Raw genomic sequence first — 24,992 nt, forward strand, 5'->3', positions numbered from 1 at the left:
TTTATTTTTATGAAAAGATGTTCAAACTGTAATGTTTTACCTTAAAAACAGGGATGTGTATGGACAGGTTCATTTCTTATCATTTATCAAAAGCTTATTTTTGAGTATTCTTACATAATAATGTCCTCATTTCTACCTGGTTAAAATTAATTTTAAATTATGGAACATTTTATATGTGCACAAGAATATCTAATTTATAAATGCATAATAATAAAACAAAACTTATATACCCATTAGCTTGAAAAAAGAGTATGAACCATACTGACATACTTTAATTTCTGCTCTGATTTTCAAGTCTACTATTGTACAGGACACTGGGTGTTAAAATGTTAGAAATATCAATATTCTATAGTTTACCTAACTCACTCAGTCATGAGACACGTAATGAAACACTGCTGTTAACACTGAAATCATGTCTCGGTGTTTGCTTCAACCAAACAAAGCGTAGGAGTCATCTAACCCCTTTTGTAGCCTTTCCATCACAGGGAATCCAAAAAGTACTGAAGAAAGACGTGCCCACTCAAGTCCACAGTGCTGAAAAAAAGCTTTGCGCTCCCAGTACAAAGCTGTAAGGCAGGAACTGGTTTTTAGATTAATAGAGCACACCTGATCGGTGGACTGAGCAGACTCAGATTATGTGCACGGTAATGGTCTAAGTGCTTTACAAATCAAGTCATATAGACGTGTATCCCTAAGAGCTGACGTAAAATTTGCTAAGTTCTGTTGTACACAGAAAGCTAAAGGCATTTCCTATGTTAAAAAACTGCATAAATTCACCTCTTGAACATAATCTCCATTGAAAGTAAAATTGCTTAAAAGGTGTCTTATTTTGATAAGTTATTTTTCACTAATCATGTATCTGAAAGATATATCCCACTTATACTAAGTAGACGGTCCTCATCATTTAGCAGTAATTATAGCATTTTTTGAAAGTGTTATTTTATGAGATTAATTTTAAAATCTTAGCTAAATATGTAGCTATATAGAAAAGTTTGAACAATTTACTCATATTACACACCAAAGTCAAAATAAACTTGATAATTGGGAAGATACTTGGACATTATTACCTTTTAATTTACCTACTCCAAACTAGTTAATAATGCTATCGACATAAATGACATCTATGAGAACTTTCCAGGAGGATGCAATTTCCAAGAAGAAAAGAGTTGCTAGTGTATTTGACCACCAATTGTCTGTTGGTCTGGTGCATCGGGATTGGAGGAAAGCTTATTAACAACCTGCAATATGCAGATGACACAACCTTGCTTGGTGAAAGGGAGGAGGACCTGAAGCACTTGCTGATGAAAATCAAGGACTGCAGCCTTCAGCATGGATTACAACTCAATGTAAAGAAGACCAAAATCCTGGCAAGTCTGGCAAGACTTCGCCTTACATACTTTGGATACACTGTCAGGAGAGACCAGTCCATGAAGAAGAACATCATGTTGGTAAAGTAGAAGGGCAGTGAAAAGAGGAAGGCCTGCAATGAGATGGACTGACACAGAGGCTGCATGCATACATGGGCTGAGACAGGAATCCCTGTGAGGATGGCAATGGGACCATGCAGTATTTCGTTCTACTGTTCACAGGGTTGCTATGGGTTGGAGCTGACTAGATAGCACCTAACACATCATCACCACTGATTTCTTTAGTCTGAAATCGATCAAATATGCAGACAGTATGAACTGATGATTGTTCATGATTGGAATGTAAAAGTTGGAAACAAAGAGTAAGGACAAGTAGTTGGAAATTATGGTCTTGTTGACAGAAACGAGGTTAGAGATTGAGTGATAGAATTTTGCAAGACTAGTGATGTCTTCATTGGAAATAACATTTTTTCAATAACAAACAGCAACTGTCCAATGACAGAAGACCTGATGGGTTGTGGGATGAGATCATGATCATACGTGAAGAAAACAAAGGTTATTAAAAGGACGGAAAGAAAGGATGCAAGTGGCTGACAGAAGAGACTCTGAAACTTGCTAAAACAAATGGAAGAAATGATGAAGTGAATGAGCTGAACAGAACATTTCAGAGGGCAGCTTCAGAAGACAAAGTACTGAAATGTGCAAAAACTTGGAGCTAGAAAACCAAAAAGGAAGAACATGTTCAACTAACTCAAGCTGAAAGAGCAGATGAAAAAAGCTCAAGTCTTGAGTTGAAATACTCAAGGATTCTATGGGCCAAACACTGACCAATACAGGAAACACTAAAAAAGATACAGAATACCCAGACACTGTGCCCAAAGAACTAATTGGCATTCAACCATTTCAAGAGGCAGCAAATGTTCAAGAACTGATGGCAATGAAGGAAGGGGTCTAAGCTGCACGGACGGCATTAACCCCCCCCCCCGCCCCCCACAAAGCTCTGGAAATTGAGAGAGTATCAGCTGAAGTGTTTCAAAAGGTTGGTATTCCCTTGTTTATGGCAAGAAATTTGGAAGTTAGCTACCTGGCCAACCTACTACAAGAAATCTATTATTTGTACCCACAATTTCAAAGTAGGCAACCCCAAAGAATGTGAAAATTGTTAAGCAAAATCATTAATATCACACACAAGGGAACTTTTGCTGAAGAAAATTCACAACGGTTGCAGCAATACACAGACAGGGAGGTGCAAGAAATTCAAGCTGGATTCAGAAGAGCACATGGCATGAGGGATATCATTGCTGACTCAGATAGATCTTGGCTGAAAACAGAGGGTTCCAGAGATATTTACTTGGGTTCTACTGATCATGCAAAGGCATTTGTGTGGATCATAACAGATAATGGATAACATTGAGAAGAATGAGAATTCCGGAATGCTTCATTGTGCTCATTTGGAACCTGTACATGGACCAAGAGGCATTTGTCTGAACAAATAAGAGAATACTCTGTAGTTTAAATTCAGAAAAGATGTGAGGGTTGTATCCTTTCGTCTTACTTGTTCAGTCTGTATACTGAGCATATACTCAATGCAAGAAGCTGGGCTCTCTGAAGAACACCACATCAAGAGTGGAGGAAGGCTAAGATCATCGTCCTAATATGCAATTGATACAACCTTGCTTGCGGAAAGTAAGAAGCTGAAGCACTTGCTGATGAAGATCCTGGACTGCAGCCTTCAGCATGGATTACAACTCAATGTAAAGAACACCAACATCTTTACAACTGGATCAACAGACAACATCGTGCTTAATGGAGAAAAGACTGAAGTTGTCAAGGATTTCATTTTGCTTGGATCCACAATCAATGCTCATAGAGATAGCAGTCAAGAAATCAAATGTGGCATAAAATCTCTTGCAAGTGTTGAAAAGTAAGGATGTCACCTTGAAGAATAAGCTACCTGACCCAAACCATGCCTCAGATGCACGTGAAAGTTGGACACTGAAGAATTATTGATGCATTTTTGTCATTCTGTTGGCAAAGAATGGAAAGTACCACAGACAGCCAGAAGAACAAACAAATCTGTCTTGGGTGAAGTACAGCCAGAACGTTCCTTAGAACTGAGGGTGCTGAGACTTCAGCTCACATGCTTTGCACATGTTATCAGGAGAGACCAGTAAGAGTCCTGAAAGCGAGGTTCTGAGACCAGTTAACCCCAGCAATGCCTCAGAACTTGTCAGGAAAGCAAGTTCTTGGGCCCGTACCCGACTAAATCAGAAACTGGGGGTTGGGAGGAATGCCACGAGTGCATGGCTCACAGTTAACACCTCACGTTACTATGTAGCTCTGTCAGAGTAGAACTGTGCTCCATACGGGAGCAATAGCTGATTTTTCACAAGTAGATAGCCAGGCTTTTCTTCTGAGCTCCTCTAGGTGGCTCTTACTCTCCAACCTGTAGGCGAGTAGCTAAATTCCCTTCAAGGGACTCCAGGTGTGGGCCCAACAATCTGAATTTTAACAAGCTCTCTAGGGAATTCTGACAAGAGTTCCCTATACTCTTGGCTTCAGGAAAACGGTACCAGCATTTCTAACTCAGGTGGTTGACTGGCTTAGATCTTGATTTTGGGTACTTTGTAGTTCAATTGTGCTGACATTTTATAAAGTCCATTTAAAGGAAAAAACAATGCTACAAATAAACACTTAGCATAATGATTGGTAAATAGTAAATACATTATTAGTAAATCGATAATTTAAAGACTGCTAATATCAGAAAATAGATCAAGAACACAAATAGATTATCCACAAAGAAAAAACATAAATGAAAAAAAAAAGTTTAAAAAAACATCAATGGAAAGTTCTATTTCTTTATGATCAATGAAGTGCATAGTAGACCAGGGAGTATCACTTTTATCCCATCAAACTCAACATTGTCAAGGGGGTTTTATAACATGCGTTTGCACATATTGCTAAATTCACTATACGCTAGGCCAACCTTTTTGGGGATGGAGGATTTTTGTATCCTGTTAACAGACACGCAAGCTGTATGGATTGTGTGAGTAACCGGATTGGGATTTACGTCATCTGGAACGCATCAGTTTGTCTGATGAATCAGAATTCGTACTATTGGCTAGAACACCTGAAATTATTTATATGCACCTGTAATCCCCACAAGGACAGTGTCTAGATAAAAGATCCACGGTAAGCAATAATCCCCAGAAACATTCTTACAAAGAAATGCTCTCTAATAAACCTTAAATAACTTGTACTTACCTGTGACTCTGAATGGCAATAAAGGCAACATTGGGAACATTTACCAAAAAGCTTTAAAATGTCTTTACCCTTTAGCCCAGCAATTTCATCAGAATTCATCCTAGGGAATTAATAGATTTAGCAGGGATGTTTAGCATGGATCACTGTTTATCAGAGAAACTTGAAAATGAGCTAAGTTCACTAAAGCACATTCATGGAGTAAGATATGTAGATCTTTTTTATTCATAACATGGAAAACCACATAGCTCATTAAATGATGTTGTAGAAAATACAAGGGGCAAATGTGAATGTGTGTTTTATTAAAGTGGGTAAAAATAATTTTTTGGTGACTGAATTAGGGCTTTTAATTATTATCTGTTATCAGATTTCTATACAATGAATATGTATTACTTTTACATAAGCAGGAAGTTATTTAAAAACTTTCTATGAAATGTGTATTCTAAAGAGTTCAGACTTATTTTCCAGATTCCAAAGCACAGTTAGAAAAATCATGGCAGCTTTCAGATCTCTATGGAGCTCAAGGGAGAAGACAAGGCAAGAATTTGTTATTCACTTGCTGGGATACAAAGTACTGGCTCTGGAGAAAGAATTTTAAAAGTCAAAATAAGAATTAAAAAACCCTGACTTCTCACCATAAAGATTGGCAACCACCAAATCAGAAAATGTCTTTCATTTCTCAAACATGAATAATGCATGCACTTTGTAAAGACTCAACAATCATACCCTTTGCCAAGGAGTTAAATTCTGACGCACAGTGGCCCGTTAGGACAGAGGAGAACTGCCCCATAGGGTTACCAAGGCTGTAATGTAGAGCCCTTATACAAGCAGACTGCCACATCGTGTAGCCAACCTTTCAGCTACGCTCAGTAGGTCAGACACAAGCCTTTTTAAGAGGAGAAACCATGTGAAAAGTCACTGAGTCTCGCCTCCCTATCTTCCACGCAGTCAGCCCCTCTTTTGAGGGGGTCGTCTACACATGCTTTGCAGACATTAGCAAGTATGTGTGCGTACATCTGAACTCTTCACAAGTGAGACACAGTTCACACTGTTCTGCATTGTCTTTTTTTCAGTTGGCAACAAGTCCTGCAGACCACGCCAAAATGGCTCTGCAGCTCCGACTCACTCTACTTCAGCAAGTCCAGTTTGTCTAGTGTTGGCAGTCGCAAAAACTTGCAGATGACTTACAAGTGCACACTCTTGGGTATTGGTACATCTGTGCAGAAGGAGCCAAGCAAGGAAGTTGACCGATTAAAGGAAATAATACATTTTGAACTTCTGACAGAAATTTTGCCTCTCAAGACAATGTGTGTAAATGCCTGTCTCTCAATACTTTCATCAAAAGCCTATTTACAAATTTGACCTTTGTTTACACAACAGGTCCAAAGTTGTATTAACATTTTAAATGCATATTTCTCTCATCCCATGTGAAATTGTAAGTAACACTACCATTTGTACTTGTTTTCTTCCGAACTAACTGTTGGCTGCAGAACCCTTTAAGAACAACAACAATGAAAACGCTGAGGAAAAATTAGCATACTTTCACAGTCCTTTATTTTGAGAAATCAGATTTTACTCCTGTAAATGACTTCCCTTTGAAACTGTCACTACAGAAGAATTCTGTGTATACAAGTGATACATTTTTTAAGCTAGTCATCCCAACTAATGTATCAAAATTAGAAGATTTTTCAAGTCTCCAGTCGTTGGACTAATGGTTCCTTGGGGATAAGGCACAGCAAGTTGGGAGGAAATGGGGAGCCAATACAGATGAGCACAAGAAGGAAGACAATGTTCTGAAACTGACTGTGGTGATGAATGTACAACTCTTCTCGATGTGAGTGAACTATTGGATGATATGAAACATGAATTATACGCCAATAAAACTGCTGGGGAAAAACTAAAATTGAAAAAAAAATCCAACTATTTTTAAGTCTGTATGAACCACTCCATGCCCTTCCCTCATCTTTCCCACTTTCTTCCGGCATCAGTGAGCCTGGTTTGCAGCTTGCTCATTTCTCTGTGTGTTGGTCCTTCTTCCCCACTAGGAAACCCCGTTCACATCCACTCTGGAGAGTTGATGAAAACTTTTACCAAACAAGCCTTTCCTCAGGATGTCTATGATAGGTCTCTCCATAAACCTTCAGCTCTCTGGGTAAAAGCCAAGATTTAGTGTGTGTGTGGTTGTGTGTGAGCCCATTACGTGTACCAGTGTATGTTTGTATGCTAATGTAAAGCTGCCCATCTGCTTTACTCATGCATGTATTTCATATTCCCTCAACTTGGAGGGATTCTTGATTTTCCTTCTTCCTCGTCCCATTTTGTCAAATAAAATCTGCCCGATGGTCCACGTCATGAGAGCTACAAGTATTGAAGCAGGTTGGGTCACGATTCCCTATTCCATTTATCTCCCACCAAGTTAATCTGTTGTTTCTGCTGGTTTAATTTCACTGCAATTGCTGCTAGAGGAACTGCCACACCAGGGGCAGGCATGAAGTCAGGTTTATCTACATAGAGAAGACAAGAGTTTACGCATACAACACTGACCAGTTCTTAGTCTCAGAAATAGTAAGAAAGCCCTGGGTTCTGAAGCTGGACTTCTTAGAAATGAATTGGGTCTCTACTCCGTACTATGTTATTTTGGATACGTTATTTAATAGTTTGGACAGAATTTAATAGTGATTCTAATAGTTCCAAACCCAAGGTGTTGCTGACAATTGACTGAGATAATCAAAGCAAAGTACTTAAGTCTGGTGTCTAGTCTATGTGTGATTGCATTTAGTCTATGTTAATATAAGGTTTTGACCAAATTATCATCGATAATGCAATATCAATGTAATCACAGAGAACAATTACAATAAGTTTAACACATTATTTTATGCTTGCCTAGAACAACAGAACTTACCCCTCATTATCCAAATGGCACCTTCTAGACTTCCACTTTTGAGAAAAATTTCTGCTGCAATATTCACAATTTGACATCTTGGTGCTAACTTCTCAGGCCCTGTAAGTCCTTTTAAACTTGTGAAATGTATTTTTAATTCATAGAGTTTATCTATGACCTTCCTTCCCTAGAGCAGAAATAAAGAACTCATTGAGTACTAATACATAATATACTATGAGACATGTCTCTGATAATTATGCAAAAGTCTCATCCAATTTTGAATCATCATTGTAGGTGGACCGTTTACCTGCTCCCACCCGCTCTTCTTGAACTCCTGACTCATTCACAGAGACGGAAGGGGAGGGAAGCAGACACCACTCTGCTTCATACTACCCTGCTCCACCTCTGTCCTTGGCACCCTGTGTCGGCAGTTCTTCCACCGTTTGTTTTCTACGCTGTGCGTCCCCTTCAGGATTTCAGTTAGAAGGAGGACTTTGACTTAAAGTAGCAGAGCACTAACCGTATGTTTTTATTTTTCTGCTGTTGACTATGGTGAGATCCAAGAGGGTGAAAAAGTAGAAAGGAAAATAATTTATCAATTTAGATTAGGATAATTTAAAATAAAATTGTTGCAGTTATTTTATTTTTGTCTTTTTATCAAGACTGCTTTTGGTCTGGACATCAGAAATTGGATATATAATTTTTTTTTATAATGGCAGAATAGTAAATATTCTATGCTTGCAGAACACATCTGATCTGTGGTTCTTCTTTGTTGCTAATGTTGTAAAACATATAGCCCTCTAAAAATATGCTTAGCTCACAGGCCAGACAAAAACATACTGGGCCAGATTCAGCCTGAAGACCATAATATGCATACCTAAGCTTTATTATATTCTGGGCAGTTTTGAATCAGATGATTATGGTGTCAAATAACTTTGAAGTTGACTATTTGAATGAGCACATCTTTCGTTGAGTTCCAATGGCGTCACCGTGGTGTTTAAAAAAGGAAGGAGTTTCATTTTAAAGTAGTCATACTAAAGGTACTGCGCTAGTTACACAATCTCGTGTCAACTTGAGTGTATGAAGAGTCAAGAGGTGGAGTTTAGCTTGTCAATCGTGTCACAGCTTGACTGGAGGGTAACCAAGATGAATGGCTCTCTGGAGGCCCGCCTCCCACTCTCTGCCTTAGCCTTCCTGTTGACAAGTCATGTGGGGCCATGCTGAGATCTGAGAAAGCCCTGCGGATGCTTCCACCACCAGCAGATCCACAAGACTTTGCACCCACCGGTGTGTGATCTTCCTGCATTCTGCATCACTGCATGTAGCTGCGTTAAGTCTGAAGAGGGACTTATGGACTAGTAATGGACTTATGGATAGTATCGGACTTATGCACTTGATCTGGACTGAGCTGGGACTTTTTCCTTTTCTTTTTCTTTTTTTGTAAATGCCATCTGTGTGGATGTACGAGCCAAGGATGTACAGTGAACCAATTCTGGGTGAAGCTACCTTTTAGTTTTCTCGTTTATTGACTTGACTCAGTGACTCATTCAAAAGGATTTACTCTCAGGTTGGTACCAGGCAGGCCTTTGAATCACAGAGTCAGGGTGCACATCATCCCCTGCTCAGAGTAGCCTGTGCTCCCTAGGGTGAGAGGACTGGCAGACTGAAGTAAGCCACAGGCCTGCCCCCAGAGAGCCCGCATCTCTTTGATGTCTCTCTAGGCTGTCTTTCTGTTCTCATCCACCCTATAACTCAGGAGAGCTAAGCTGGAGGAACAGCAGTCATGCACTCAACAATCCTTACTACTGAGAAAAGGCTGGATGAGGTCATCAGACTGCTTTTCCCCACCAAGATAGAAACACAGCTGTCCAATTGGCAGAAAGGGGCTTTGGGCAGAGTGGGGAGAGCTGGGGTGCAGGCAGTCAAGTCTGGGTAAATGTCTTACTAATGCTACTCTGACCCCCCCCACTTCCTCCCCACCCACACTCAGAGCCTACCCCCTTCCCTCTGGGAAAAGTCTTCCTTGAGCATCCTGGGAGGCTGGCAGGTGCGGGGCAGGGCAAGAGTGGACATTTTCTCTGTGTCTTGCTTCCCAGATGCCCAAATATCACTCCTGGTTCCCAAGGGAGAAAAGACCCCCTCACCCTGCACCAGGCCTCAGGCTGTCAGCCCATCTTCTGGGGAGAAAGAAAGAAGGGGCAGAATTTTCCCCAGGGGATCCTGGGAAATCGATGGGAAGAGACAAGCATCTCAGGAGCCCCATCATGGAAACTTGGAAGGCTTTTTTGGCTCAAGGCAGAAACCTATGGCTTTGGTGCAGTGGAACTGCTCCACCCGCAATGGGGTGGGTAGTGGTGCCCCCAGTGTCCCCCTCCCTGAGCCCAGTCTCACCAGCTCAGAGGCACCAGAGCCCTACCCCCCGGGGGCAGGGCAGGGCCAGGGAAGGTAATGTAATTCTGGCCCTATTAACTGGATTATGGTGGCCTGCACGGACCCACCTGGCGAGGGTCCCATCCAAAGGAAGACTAGGAGTTCACCACTTCCAGCTCCCAATCCCTCCCCCCAAAAAGGCAACAAAGTCACTGAGCCGCTCTATTCTCTTCACTTCCGCTAGTTTGGGGTGTGATTTCTGGGGTTCTGATGGGGTGGAGGGTCTATGGGAAATGGGGTGACTGGGACCCTCAGAAGGTCTCAGTGAGGTCTCTGGAATGTTTTCTTAACACACAATTACTCTATCATATAAAGCTCTTTCTTATACATATATGAGTGTCCCTGGATTTGTTTCTTTAGTAAATCTGGTCTAACATAGGTACTAAATAAAATATTCACTTTAAATATGAAAATTTCAGTTAAAATATAGGGAAAAGTATATCAACCCGTCTTAAGAAAAAATAGCCAAAAAAACCCCCCAAATAAAGTTAAAACATACACTGAAATTTTAGCAACTTCAGTGACTTTTTCTAGAAGGATCTTATTGTTCGGTAGTTCTCAAATTTTCAAGTACTAAATATCACATCCATCCACACTGTCACCACTTTCAAGCAGCAGGGGCTGTGCTCACCTCAGGCCCTGCACACACAAGTTCTGAACAGCCACCCTGGCCTTATTTTTAATTCATTCATGTCTATGTGTGCAAGTGACCATAGACTAAAAGGTTATTGAGCACATTTTCAGTTGTGAAACAGCCTTTAATAAAGACAGTAATAAGATACTTCTTAATAGCTGTTTAGACAGAGACTACTTTCAACTACTCCATACTCTACATAGCTCTATCCCTCCACTCCTTGCTCCTTATGTTGGATTTTTCTGTCCTCTCCTTTACTGAACACCTTTCTGAGTGATGGAGTCTGTACCTTCACACACTGCCTCAAGGAAATCTAAAGTACAGTAGAACAATATTGCCTAGAGACACTAAGCATCGTTCTAGAGTGAGTTAAGTCTGAAAGTGAGACATTAAGATGTATGTTAGTGTTTATATAAGGAGTTCTGTTAATTATTAGTATTGTTGGTTCAGTTTTGAGCTCTTCATAAATAAAATGCAGCTTATACTTAGGAGCTGGAAAAATACATTCTGAATTGAATGTTGATCCCAATAAGTGGGGTTTTAGCATGGCTTTCTAAGTATGACTTGTTCTGACATTCTCCATGGTAGCCAGTTTCTTTCCACGTGTACCTGATACCATCTTCTAGTAATAATATTAAAATTCACCTGCTAGACTGGGTTTCATTTTGTTAGTGATTAATAGCAAATTTCTAAGGTTAATATATATTTTGTTCATACTTTAAAATGTGTAATTCTCTATACCACGGCGCCCAAACAAAAATGACTGAAGTACCTTGAGCCACTGCAACAGTTTGTGATAACAGTACATAGCACTGATTCCAATTCGCCCCAGCAACGTTCTGTCCACTTCACTGTTCTGTAGATCTTTGCTCACTGAAATCAAAGTAGGCAAATGGAAGTGAGTGAAATAATCACTTAAGGTGATGGACAGGCAAATTAATAAAGAACGACTGGTACTACTAGAAAGAAGAAGGGCCAGCCAACTATTACCTGTGGGCCCAGTCTAGGCCATGGCCGGACGTGATCCAGTCCAGGAGATTATAATGATTTGAGTATTTTTAAAGAGTCGTTAAAAAGAGAGAGGAGACCTGTGCAACAGGCACCATATGTGGTTGTGTGCAAAGCCCAAACTGTGTGCCACCTGGCCCTCTGTAGAAAAGGTTTGCCGACAACAAAAAGGACTGCAGTCATGAACGGCTCACGTAAAACCAACAAATAAAAAACTCAAAACTGTGTGGATTTTGTTTACTTGTAAAGGCAGTATATTACAAATCCTGGTGTTCACTATAATTTGCAACCAACAGTTTCATTAATCTTTCTGAAAAGAAAAACAAGGGCACAAAACATAATACTAAAACAGTGGTTGTTTTTACTTTATGTCACAATAATCAAATTTAACAATAGATGGAAACATTTATAAAAAGAACCAAAGAGTATCCGAAAAGGGCAACTTTAATTTATCCCCAACACCAAAAGCATGAAGAACTTTACAGGCCTAGTAAGAACACTGCACCACCCTGCTAGACAATTATCTGACTAAAAGCACATTTTACCTGCTTCAGCGAATTCACAAAAAGGAACACCTGGACTCTCTTCCGTATAGTCTTTTGTTAGTGTTTCAGCAATACAAGCACAGAATCTCTGGAAATCTGCAAATTTGTCACAAGCTATTTTTACGTTAATGTATAAGTTTCCCAATTTGGTCCAGTCGCATCTTTCTTTACAGTGCTAGTAAGATTGTTAGAAGAAGAAAGGAAGACAAAAAGGAAGAAAGGTAAGAAGGAAAGAAGAGAAACTATGTTACTATACGGACTACAGGCTAGAAACATGTCAGCATTAGACATACAGAAATCAAGACAATCTCTGCAAATCTTACACACTGCTGACAACTGTGACAGTTTTAATAACATGCTACTGTGAACTGACGTTTTCTGAAGACAGCAAAGCCGCTATCAACTCCAGAAGACCATGTATATTTGTTGTAATTATTTCTTAGTGCGCTGTGTGCACGGCCGCTATGAGTCTGCACCGACCCAATGGCAGAGAGTCTGCTGGCTTTTTAATGCACTGTGGTGTCGCTGCACAGAGGAGATGGGTTTGATGGGAATGAATGACTTACTCTGACATTTGGGCAAGGTGCTTACTATCGTTGACTGCATTTTCTTATGCATAAAACACGGATGTTAATAGTTCACTGGGTTTCTATGAAGCTTAACTGGCATAACGCAGCTATTCAGCATGGCACCTAACCCACAGTTGACAGTCTGTGCTATGAAGCTGCTTTCCTAGCAATAATAAATATTTTTATTATGCTTAGAAATTGTGTTTTATCATTACTTGGCCATTTCTGATTTGGGACTCACACATCTCTTTGTAGGAATACATTTCTACAAAAGGTGCTACTATGTACATTTCAGTCAAGTTTGGATCTTCCTACTGGTCTTTATGATTAATTACTAACACACACAAAAAAAAACAGCCAAAGAGTTGTTACAAGGATACATGACATTAATCACAGTTAGACCAAATGAGTACAAAAATATAAATTTAAAAAGTAAAATTATGCTGTAAGTCCTCTACTTCTTGGGCTCTAACCAGGTAGAGAGGTTAGCGTGAGGTTGGTTTTCTCAGCATTGCACATGGGCTGTAGTGGTCCATGAAGCATGCTGTACATACCAAGGAAGTTGGCCCACCAGAACATAAGTTCTATTATTATTTACCTCAACATAAATTAATTTTTTAATGAAACAATTTATTTTTAGAATAAATAGCTCACAAACTCCAGAAATGAACATGTATGGCCTGCTTGGGCTAGTAAATGCAAGAATGGCTGTTCAAATCCACCAGCTGTTCCGTGGGAAAGAAATGAGGCTGTTTGCTCCTGTAAACAGTCCCTGAAACTCTGAGCAGTTTTACTCTGTCCTATAAGGTCTCTGTGATGGAAATCAATTCATTTCTTTTTTTTAAGTTTGTATTTCAAAATGTTAACAGGTAAAAACAAAATTACTTTCCTTTGAGCATTTTCTCTGTATAAGAGCCATGTTTCTAAAACTTTTCTTAGAATGGCATTACTGTATGAACTTTTTGTTGTGACTAGTTTTAGAAACTTACTTAAAAAACAAGTCTCCCTTTCTGTAAAATGTTTCTGTAGACTTAAAATTACTCTTAAAAATACAACCTATTGGTGAAGGGAGGCATCGGACAGGGAAAGATATGACAAAATAATAATTTACAAATTATCAAGGGCTCATAAGGGAGGGGGTAGCAGGGAGGGAGAGGAAAAAAAGAAGACCTGATGCAAAGGGCTTAAGTGGAGAGCAAATGCTTTGAAAATGATGAGGGCAAAGAATGTACAGATGTGCTTTACACAATTGATCTATGTATGGATTGTGATAAGAGTTGCATGAGTCCCGAATAAATGTTTAAAAAAATACAATCTATTAAGCAAAAAATCAAAAAAAAGGCATCATACCTCTATTTCAGTCAAGGCTGACTCTAAATCACACTTCCAACTCTTCTTAAATTGCCTCATCTGTAACCTTTAATAGCAGAAAAAGATTAATTGTATTTATGGTCACCCCTCAAGTTACTATTGCTCCTAATTATTTTTATTATTGCTTATCTCTAAGAGCCTAGAGAAAAATGAAAATAGAAGTATACTATAAAATCCTTTAGAGCAGAAGAAAATGGCAACTACATAATTACCTACCCCATTCAATTTTCTTAAGAAGCAATAAGAGTAGAAAAGTTTATTCTACATAAACCACTCTCGACATAGCCTGACATGAAAACAGGTCAGAACAAACAGCACACAGCAAGTTATCAAACAAAAACCTGAGTAGGGAACAGGAGCCCAAAGCTAGAGGGACCTGACATAGATTCAGAAAGATTACCATGAGCATTAGAAAATGCTAAAAAAAAAAAAAAAAATAGAGTAAGTCAAAACTCAAATCCGAGGAGAGGAACTTTAGGAGTACACAGCTTCTGGGAGAGAAGACAGAGAAACAGGTGGCGAGAGCCCCTTTGGCAAATGGAAGCAGGAAAAGAAGAAAAGGGGCAAGTTTAGCATAAGGCGCCTTGGTGACATTACTCACTTACTCATTGGACTGCAAGCTGCAAGGCTGGCAATTGAAACCACCTCATTCCTCAGGAAAAAGACAGGGCTTTCTACTCCTATGAACAGTTTCAGTCTCGGGAACTCAAAGGCAGGCAGTTCTACCCTGTCCTGTGAGTCGGCACTCACTCTGTGGCAGTAAGGCAAGAGGAAAGAGACCTAGAACATCAGAGGACTGCAAGTCTACCACCCAAAACTCCAGGGCAAGGGTTCTGGATTTCCCTATACAGACAGAAGAGGGCGCGATTGAACTGAGAAAATTGTAAAACACTCAAGGATGACAAAGGAGCACACATACATATCCAAGGAGGGTAATTGTAGAAAATCAGTAAACAAAACTTCAAATATATTAAGAAAAAAAACCCCTAAGAATAAATCCTAAAGCAGAGGAAAACTTAAGTTTCTAAGCATATTTCAACATACTCATATCAGCATCTGATGATATAAACTATCAGATAAAACCTAAAAAATAGAAATGAAAAAAATGAAGACAACTGATTGAACTCAGGAAAGACATGGAAGGAGATGACCACAGAGGTAAATACAGTTACTGTTTTTCCTTGACTTGTGTACTGGCTGGAACTTTTATCACTGTTGAGTCGGAGGGGCCGAAGCAGACGGCCTTCTCTTTTCTGTCTCAAGAGGAAAGCATCCATTCAATTTATTCAACTACAATGCTTGTTGCAGATTTTTAAAATGTTCTTAGAGGCCACTGAGCTGGTTCACAAAAGAGCATGAAAGGGTGACTGGTACTGGGTCATCCTTACAATCACTTCTGTGTTTGAGCGCACTGTTGCAATCTCTATGCCAACTCATCTCAAGGGTCTTCCTCCTCGTCTCTGGCCTCGATGTTACCACGTGTGATGCCCTGCTCCAAGGACTGGCCCCTCCTGATGTTGTGGCTAGGGGTCATCAAGTCACTTCCAACTCATGGCCCCTTACGTGTGGCAGAACGAAACATGCCCCGTCCTGGACCCTCTGCACAATCGTTCTTATGTTTGAGCCCACTGTTACAGCTGTAGCATCTGTCCATATTATCAAAGAGCCTTTTCTTTTTCACTGCCCCTCTGCTTTGCCAAGCTTGATGTCCTTCTTCAGGGACTGGTCTCACAACATGCCAAAGCATGTATGTGACATGCAGTCTTGTCATTCTCTAAGGAGCATGCTGGGTGTACTTCTTTCAAGATTCTTTTGGTCACTACACTACCCACTGCCATCAGGTCGGTTCACAGGACAGAACTGTTGCCCCATGGATCAGAGCAGGGTCAGTTCTGAGGCTGTAACTCTTTCAGGGAGCGGACAACCTTACCTTTCCCTGTGGAATGGCTAGTGGGGCTAACGGTCAACCCTTCATAGTGGTCCAACATTTAACCCACTGTACCACGGGGCTCCTATTCTGCCAGGCCGTGGTGTGTTGCGTGTTCTTTGCCCACACTGCAGTTGAAAGGCATCAACTCTTTTTCAGTCTCCCTCGTTCACTGTTATGCTTTTGCATACACAAGGAGGCTGAAAATACCAAGGTCAGGGGCGCCTTTGAATTCAAAGTGATACATTTGCTTATCAGTACTTTCGAGAGTTCTTATGCAGCAGATTGCCCAATGCACTATGCCGTTTGGTTTCTTGACTGTTGCCTCCATGGGCACTGACAATGGGTTCACTAACACGAAATCCTTAACACTTCAATGATTTTTTTTCCATTTATCAGGAAGTTCCATCTTGGTCCCGATGTGAAGATTTTTTTTTAATGTGGAGGTGTAATCTAATCTACAGGGAAGACTGTAGCCTTTTTCTTTTTTTCACTGTCTTTGATTTTTCATCAGCATGCCAAGTCCTCTTGGCTTTCAGCAAGCAGTAAGGTGTGTCACCTAGATATGGTGGCTTGTTCATAAGTTTTTCATTATTCCTGATGCTGCGTTCTTCATATAGTCTGGATTCTTATTCTCTCAGCATGCAGACTGAGTCAGTAAGTGAAAGGCTGCATGGCCGATGTGTCACATTCATGATTTAAAACCACAGTATCCCCTCGTTCTCTTGGTCGGTGTACAGTTTCCACATGAGCACCACGGAGTTCCTTTTTTGCAATGCTCCATGCTTTGTCAGGAGCCACACAGATGTCTCTGTGTGCTCATCAAAATACAGGTCAATATGTTCCCTTTATCTTCTTCTCTCAGTTGAGAGCGGGCATCAGCAATGATAGCCTTTGTTCTATATCTTTTTCTGAATCTGGCTTGAATTTCTAGTAGCTCCCTGTCAATGTATTGGTGTAACAGTTTTTGAGTTATATGCATTAAAATTTTACTTGCATGAGATGCTAATGATCTTATTTGACAATTTCCACATTTTATTCTTTATCACATTGGAGAATTTCTCCTCTAGTCCAAAATTGCTGTTTTTATCTATATAATTTTATCTCATGTATTAAGATCATATCATTTTCTTATGTTATCAATATGAGTGGTAAACATTTTTAGACTATGGCTTAGGGTAAGAACAACTTTCTGGTATACATATGTGAATCTTACTTAAAAAAATTGTAGTCTAGAAATACATGGTAGACATCTTTTCCCCCACAAAAACGTATATCCTGATTAGTGTTAACAAATTCTATTAAGCAACCCAGGAACAAGGGAACAACAGGGACCTCAAATTGGAGGTGAAGGGGGAGTGGCATGTCTGGTAGGGAATGATCAAGGGTAAGGTTATGTAAAGAAGAGGTATAGCTATAACCCAGGTGGGGACGGAGCATGATAGTGGGGCAGGAGGAAAGTCAAGGGAAATAGAGGAAAGGGTTATGAGGCAAAGGGCATTTATAGAGGCCTAGACAAAGACATGTACATGTAAATATATATATCAGGATGGGGAAATAGATCTATGCTATGTGTCTATATTTATAGGTTTAGTATTAAGGTGGCGGAAGGACCTTGGACCTCTACTCAAGCACTCCCTCAATGCATGAATACTTTCTTCTATTAAATTGGTACTCTATGATGCTCACCCTCCAGATACAACTGCTGAAGCCAAAGCGGGTGAACAAGTAAATGTGGTGAAGAAAGCTGATGGTGCCTGGCTATCAAAAGAGATGGTGTCTGGGGTCTTAAAGGCTTGAAGATAAACAAGCGGCCATCTAGCTCAGAAGCAACAAAGCCCACATGGAAGAACACAGCAACCTGTTTGATCACGTGGTCCTGAAGGGATCAGTTATCAGGCATCAAAGAACAAAAAATCATATCTCTGGTCGCACACCTCCATGATACGATCACCGAGGACAAACGGGTGCATAAGCAAATGTGGCGAAGAAAGCTGATGGTGCCCGGCTATCAAAAGAGATAAGTGTCTGAGGTCTTAAAGGCTTGAAGGTGAGCAAGCGGTCATCTAGCTCAGAAGCAACAATGCCCACATGGAAGAAGCACACCAGCCTGTGCGATTACGAGGTGCCAAAGGGACCGGGTATATGGCAACATCCAAAAAAAAAAATACCATAGTGAATGAAGGGGGAAGTGCAGAGTGGAGACCCAAAGCCCATTTGTCCGCTACTGGAGATCCCCTCGCAGAGGGGTCTAGGAGAGGAGATGAGTCAGTCAGGGGGCGATGTAGCACCGATGAAGAATACAGCTTTCCCCCAGATCCTGGATGCTTCCTCCCCAACTACCATGAACCGAATTCTACCTTGCAAGACTGGATAGAGCAGAGGTTGTACACTGGTGCATTTAGGAGCTGGAGGCACAGGGAATACAGGGTGGATGATACCTTCAGGACCAGGGGTGTGAGGGGCGATACTGGGAGAGTAGAGGGTGAGTGGGTTGGAAAGGGGGAACCAATTACAAGGATCTACATGTGACCTCCTCCCTGGGGGACAGACAACAGAGAAGGGGGTGAAGGGAGACGCTGGATAGGGCAAGATATGATAAAATAATAATCTATAAGTTATCAAGGGTCAATGAGGAAGTGGGGAGCGGGGAGGGAGGGAAAAAAAGGACTTGCTGCAAAGGGCTTAAGTGGAACGCAAATGCTTTGAAAATGATTAGGGCAAAGAATGTACAGATGTGCTTTATACAATTGATGTATGTATATGTATGGATTGTGATAAGAGTTGTGTGAGTCCCTAATAAAATGGTAACCCGTTGGGAAGAAAACTTCTAAATGTCTGCAAGGCTCTGGGCACGGACATTTTTGCTGGCTGTAAGTGGGGTCTCTGGAACCACAGGGAGCACACAGTTCTTCAAGTTGAAGGTGTTTACACCCAAGATGAAATGGAATCTGTTTAGGCAGAAGATGTGCTTACATATACAAAGCAGAGAACAACACAGTGACTCCTGATGGCAAACCTAACGAAACCAAAGTTATTTTGGAAAAGGTAACTCAGGCCCATGAAAACAGTGGTGCAGCCAATTCCAGAACAAGGTGCATGTTAGGGCTATTGGACACAGAATCTGTGTGCTGCTGTACTCCTCAAGGATTTAAACTTACCGTATATACTTGTGTATAAGCCGAGTTTTTCAGCACAAAAAATGTGCTGAAAAACTGGGGTTCAGCTTATACACGGGTCAGTGGTACTCCAGCGAGGTGTAACATCTCGCTGGTCCCCATCCCTCCCCTCCCCTCCCCACCAGGTAACAGAGGAGGGCCTGTTATCGGGTGATTGCCATTTCTCCACTGTTCATTCAAAGCCCCGCTGACACGGCAGGGCTTTGAATGTTTGTTTACTCACATCTAACCAATCAGAGCCGTCCTATGATGTGGACGGCTCCAATTTGCAGAAGCACCTCAGTGATTCACTTATGCCGGCAGCTGAACTGATAAGGATGTGTCTGTGGCTGTGCTCCCACTCTCCCCTCTGGTCTCTGTGTTAATTCACATTCTGCATTCCCCACCCACACGGGCACGGCTCCCTCCTCCTGGATAACACATGGGGTGGGTGGTGGTGGTGCATTTCCATGAAAGTTCTTTTTCAAAGTTGTGTTTAAAAATATTTAAATACATTACCCCACAGATGTCTCAATTTTTAGCAATTTTATTTTCATTTGTTTTGATTATTGAAACTCACCAAAAGCTTCTGCATTTTCCACCCTAGGCTTATACTGGAGTCAATCAGTTTTTTCTGGTTTCCCAGGTAATAATTAGGTACCTCGACTTTTACTCGGGTCGGCTTATATTCGAGTATACACGGTAAATAAAACTACACATTTGGAAAAAAATTCTATTTAACCTAAAGTTAAAATTTTCATAGAAAACAAGTATTATCAGTTAGTTACACAACAACAACAACAAATCATAAAACTCAAGGAATCACATTTATCTTTAATATTGGTGCTTGAATAGAAGTAATACTAATTAAAAGCTAAAGTTCTGTGTGTGCCAAGATGTTATGGATTGAATGGCATTATCCAAAATAATGTGTTTTAAATACTAACACCTCTAGGTCTGTGGTTACAATCCCATTAGGGAATGAGTTGTTTTGTTGTGTTAATGAGGCAGGAGTAGTTTAGGCTGTATTTTGAGATGTAAATGAATTAAAGAAATAAGAAAGTAGAGATAAAAGAAGAGATGCACACAAGAACACCAAAGAGACAAAGACATTTCCCCAGAAGTGTCAGACAGAATGCCTTTCCCCAGAGCCAGTGCCTGTGATTTTGGATACCTAGCTTCTTATCCTATGTGAAAATAAAAGACTATTATGTTACAGCCACCTACTTCAGTATTTATTTTACCATAGCAACAATAGATGTCTACAGCACACGCACAGGAGCACCACAGGATATTAAAAACCATTTCTGAGCATTGCACAAGTTACTGCTGTTACCTTGTCTTGGTCCAACTATTTTAATAAATCAGACTGTATGACCTTAGGTGGCATAAACAGTTAAGCACGTGACCACTAGATGAAAGGGTGCCCATTCACCTCCACCAGAAGGGCCTTGGAAGACAGGCCTGGTGATGTGCTTCCGACAGCACAGCCTTGAAAATCCTATGGAGCATTTCTACTCGGCATACAGGAGGTCACCATCAGGTGGATCTGACTCTGGTGAGTGACCACATGGACACTAGACCAAAAAAAAATTGGGAATCTTTACATAGAAGGAAAATGATGAATGAAATAGACAGTTGTAGAAATTGATCGAGGGGAAAATATGGAACAAAATTTCTAATTCTCACGGAATCCAGATTTTCTGGAGCTACAAAGGCTGCATAAATCCATGAAACTATTGCCCTCAGATAATCCTTAAACTTTAACAAAGAACTATCCTCTAAAGCAGTGGATCTCAGCCTTCCTAATGACACACACTTTAATACAGCTGCTCATGTTATGATGTCCCAACCATAAAATCGTTTTAGTTGCTGTTTCATCACTGTCATTTTGCTACTGTGATGAATCAGGCGACCCCTGTGAAAGGGTCATTTGACCCCCAAGGGGGTCATGACCCACAGGTTGAGAACCGCTGCCCTGAAGTCTTTAACCCAGAAAGACTGCCTGTCTTGAGCATTGTGCTCTTTTAAAAAGCCATCTATAGGAGATTAAGTGGACAGCAGCTGACAAGGTTAAGTAGGAAGTTCAGGAGGCAGGAAGTGCATGTTCTGGAGAAAGAGTCACTCAAAGGAGCGTGAGAAGGGCTGCCCAGCTTAGTCGTGTCAATGGGAATTACAAGTACAAGTTGTGTTGGTGGGTTGTCAGCATAATACAATTTAAACTATTTTAAAAAGCAACGATTAATTTGAATACTTATGATTTATACACTTTTCTCTGTTTGCTCCACTTGAATAAAAACTCTAAAAATTGATGGCTTTCCTTGTATTCATTACAGGTATGTTGTGGTATTATTTTTCTAATTATCAGAGGTTAAGAACCAAAGGCATTTGGAGACATAAACCGAAGAGAAAGTGAAAAGGTGAGAAAAAGAATGAGAAGTATTTTGCTTAGCTAACAAGAGAAATGAGTGAAAGAGAACAAAGGGAGTCCCTGGGTGTTGCAAATGGTTACTGTGCTTGGCTGGCTGCTAACCCAAAGGCTGGAAGCACAAGCAATCCCGGAGGTGCCTTGAAAGAAAGGCCCAGTGATCTATCTAGAGAGCACAGTTCTATTCTGAGACACAGTCACCATGAGTCAGTCAACTCAGCAGCAACTGGCTTTACACACAGGTAAAGGAAGAAAGGCGCAGTGATCCACTTTAAAAAATCAGCTACTAACATCACCAGGCCCTAAGGGTCACCATGGTCCTATATGCAAACAACTAAGGGATGGCACAGGACCCAGGTAGCCTTGTTCTACTAGTCTGATGCCAAGATGACAGACACTAACAACAACACATATATAAAGTACACGAAGCGGAATTAATCAAGCTGTGAGACAGACACCTTTTAGGCTTGCTTCAAAAGTTGAGATGAAATCAAGTATCGAGCAAGATTTGAACAGGCAGGTTGGCAAGAAGTAGCTTGACTAAACTAGGGTATAACCAAGACATGGAAGAATAGTGATAGGTAACTATGTAAATATTTAGAATAATCTAGAAGTTTAGACATCAATACTTTTTTAAAATACCCAATAAAATATATTCACATTCTAGCCTTAGTTATAATAATTTTTCTTACCTGGATTTTACTTCCAGTACTACAGTTATTTCTTGTTTGGATGCCTGTACTTGGTATAAGAGCTTAATAATATAGTTAATGTGTTCAGGGTCAAGTACCATCCCAGCTTCAACAAGCTGCAGAAAAGAAAAATAGTCATTCTTTAAAACTGTGAGAGAGTTGACACATTCATGTGTCTGAAACTACTAAAAAGAGCAGAGACAAGATATTTGCTTTAAGTATTTGAGAACCACAATAAGACTCTTCCAAGATTTTAAAACAAAAAGGACAACAATAATTTTGTATTAGAAACGTGGTTCCAATTACTTTTCTTCCTATTCCCCAGGCTTTTCCAACCACCTGCGCTGTAACTCTTGCTTGGTATTCAGTCTGGGTCCGAGCACAGGACGGGTCTTCATGCCTCATCCCTTCCGGTAAACTTCCTCTCATTCATGCCTCACACAGAAACTTATCTTGGAAAATAATCAACTGAATACCGATTTCACTGTTTCTCCCCAAAGGTGTTATGATTACGTACTACAATTCCATCCTGGGCATGGACTAGCACTGCTAAGATTAGGAAGTTAAAACTCAAACAATGATTGAGCAGTTTGAAGTTCTGTAAGCAACATTCCCCACCCCCTGGGGAAGTCTTTCTTTTTTAAAAATCATTTTATTGGGGGTTCCATGGTTCCTTCCATCCATCCATCCATCCATCCATCCATCCATCCATCCATCCATCCATCCATCCATCGTGTCAAGCACATTTGCACATCTGCCACCATCATCATTTCCAAAACATTTTCTTTCTACTTAAGCCCTTGGTATCAGCTTCGCATTTTACCCCCTTCTTCCCCCACCATCCCTCCCACATGAACCCTTGACCATTTATAAATTATTATTTCATGTCTTATACTGACTGATGTCACCCTTACCCACTTTTCTGTTGTCCATCCCCCTGGGAAGGGGTTACTTCTATTCCTGTGTTTGGTTCCTCCTATTCCTCCCCACTTTCCCCTTACTCTCCTGGAATAGCTACTCTCAATATTGGTCCTGAGGGGTTTATCTGTCCAAATTCCCTGTGTTTTCAGCTCTTATCTGTACCCATGTACATCCTCTGGTCTAGCTAGATTTGTGAGGCAGAATTGGGGTCATGATAGTGGGAGGGAGGAAACATTAAAGAACTAGAGGAAAGTTGTATGTTTCATCGGTACTATACTGCACCATGACTGGTTCATCTCCTCCCTGTGACCCTTCTGTAAGGGGATGTCCAATTGCCTACAGATGGGCTTTGAGTCTCCACTCTGCACTTCCCCTCATTCACATCAATATGATTGTTCTGAGTCTTTGATGCCTGATACCTGATCCCATCAATACCTCATGATCACACAGGCTGGTATGCTTCTTCCATGTGGGCTTTGTTTTTTCTCAGCTAGAAGGCGACTTGTTTATCTTCAAGCCTTTAAGACCCCAGACTATTTATCTTTTGATAGCTGGACACCATCAGCTTTCTTCACCACTTTTGCTTATGCACCTGCTTTGTCTTCAGCGATTGTGTTGGGAAGGTGAACATCACAGTATGCCAGGTTATTAGAATAAAGTGTTCTTGCATTGAGGGAATACTTGAGTAGAGGCCCAATGTCCATCTGCTACTTAATACTTAACATATAAATATATCTATGTAGATCTATTTCCCTATCATTCTATATAAATGTATTTGCATATGTACATGCCTGTATTTAGACTTCTATACTGTCCTTTGCCGCCTAGTTCTTTCCTCTATTTCCTTTTACTTTCCTCTTGTCTCACTATGGTGTTCAGCCTTCACTTGGGTTTCAGTAATTCCTCTGGGTTATATTGTCCTTGATCAAGCCCTACCAGGTCTCCTACAGCCTCCTCACCATCGATTTTAGATCACTTGCTGTTCCCACGTCCTTGGGTTTGTTAACACCACTTCCTTTCCCCTGCCTCTCCCTCTCCCATTGTTTTCTCCTCCAAATTGTTTACCCCGCCTATCTTACCTAGATAGATATACAGACAATAATATGCATAAAAACACGACAAAGCAAAACAAATAAAAAACAACAATAAAAACCAAGACAGAAAAATAAAAGGAAAAGCCTATAAATAGTTCAAGGTCTGTTTGTTGAGTATTTTCCAGTCGAGTTTGATGGGGTGCCATGCCCTGGCCCCACAGTCTATTTTTTGGTATGCCTTAGTGACTTCATTGCTCTGATCCCCTTGCTGTTCTATTGCACATCCTTAGTGTTTCGCCTCGGTGTGGTGAGGTCAGATCAGGCACAATTCCCATATTGTGTCTCCACTGTTGTTCCCCAAAGTGCTATGGTCAGTGAGGGACATTGTGTCTCATGGTGGGGCCGGTCCTATGGTCCTCTCTGTGCTTTGGCTGCTCTGAGTAGGAATATTGTTCTCTGGCCTTGGTGGGTCAGGATGTGCTCCCCTTTCCCTTCCTTCCCCTTTGTTTGCTCTTATGTGTTCTGATCAGACATGTCCCTCTCTGTAAGCTGTAACTGCAATCCTCTGAAGTGAACTCGGCGGGTGAGGGGGCTGGCGAAATTTCTATAGGTTCCTTCTAGATTTCAGGAGCTTGTCTAATTTTTAGTAATCTCCTATCTGGAAATGGTATTCATCTGGAATAATTTATGTCTTGCCTCTCCAATATCTATTGGAAAGGATTCTCAGGAAGTAAGAATTTGGAGTAGGATAATAAAAGTAGGAAGT

At 40.7% G+C, this 24,992-nt stretch overlaps 1 protein-coding gene across 1 annotated transcript in view; it reads right to left on the reverse strand.

Annotated features, from left to right (window-relative positions):
- Positions 1 to 24,992, reverse strand: part of TOPAZ1 (testis and ovary specific TOPAZ 1) — a 91,476-nt gene that overhangs the window by 12,797 nt on the left and 53,687 nt on the right. The window contains exons 13-17 of the mRNA XM_075555566.1: positions 22,272 to 22,387; positions 14,046 to 14,112; positions 12,127 to 12,301; positions 11,346 to 11,446; positions 7,531 to 7,696 (exon numbers count right to left, since the gene is read on the reverse strand). Coding sequence (XP_075411681.1) covers positions 7,531 to 7,696; positions 11,346 to 11,446; positions 12,127 to 12,301; positions 14,046 to 14,112; positions 22,272 to 22,387 — 625 coding nt within the window. The remainder of the gene's footprint in view (positions 1 to 7,530; positions 7,697 to 11,345; positions 11,447 to 12,126; positions 12,302 to 14,045; positions 14,113 to 22,271; positions 22,388 to 24,992) is intronic.

The sequence above is a fragment of the Tenrec ecaudatus genome, chromosome 8 (assembly GCF_050624435.1).
Source record: "Tenrec ecaudatus isolate mTenEca1 chromosome 8, mTenEca1.hap1, whole genome shotgun sequence".
Classification (NCBI taxonomy): domain Eukaryota; kingdom Metazoa; phylum Chordata; class Mammalia; order Afrosoricida; family Tenrecidae; genus Tenrec; species Tenrec ecaudatus.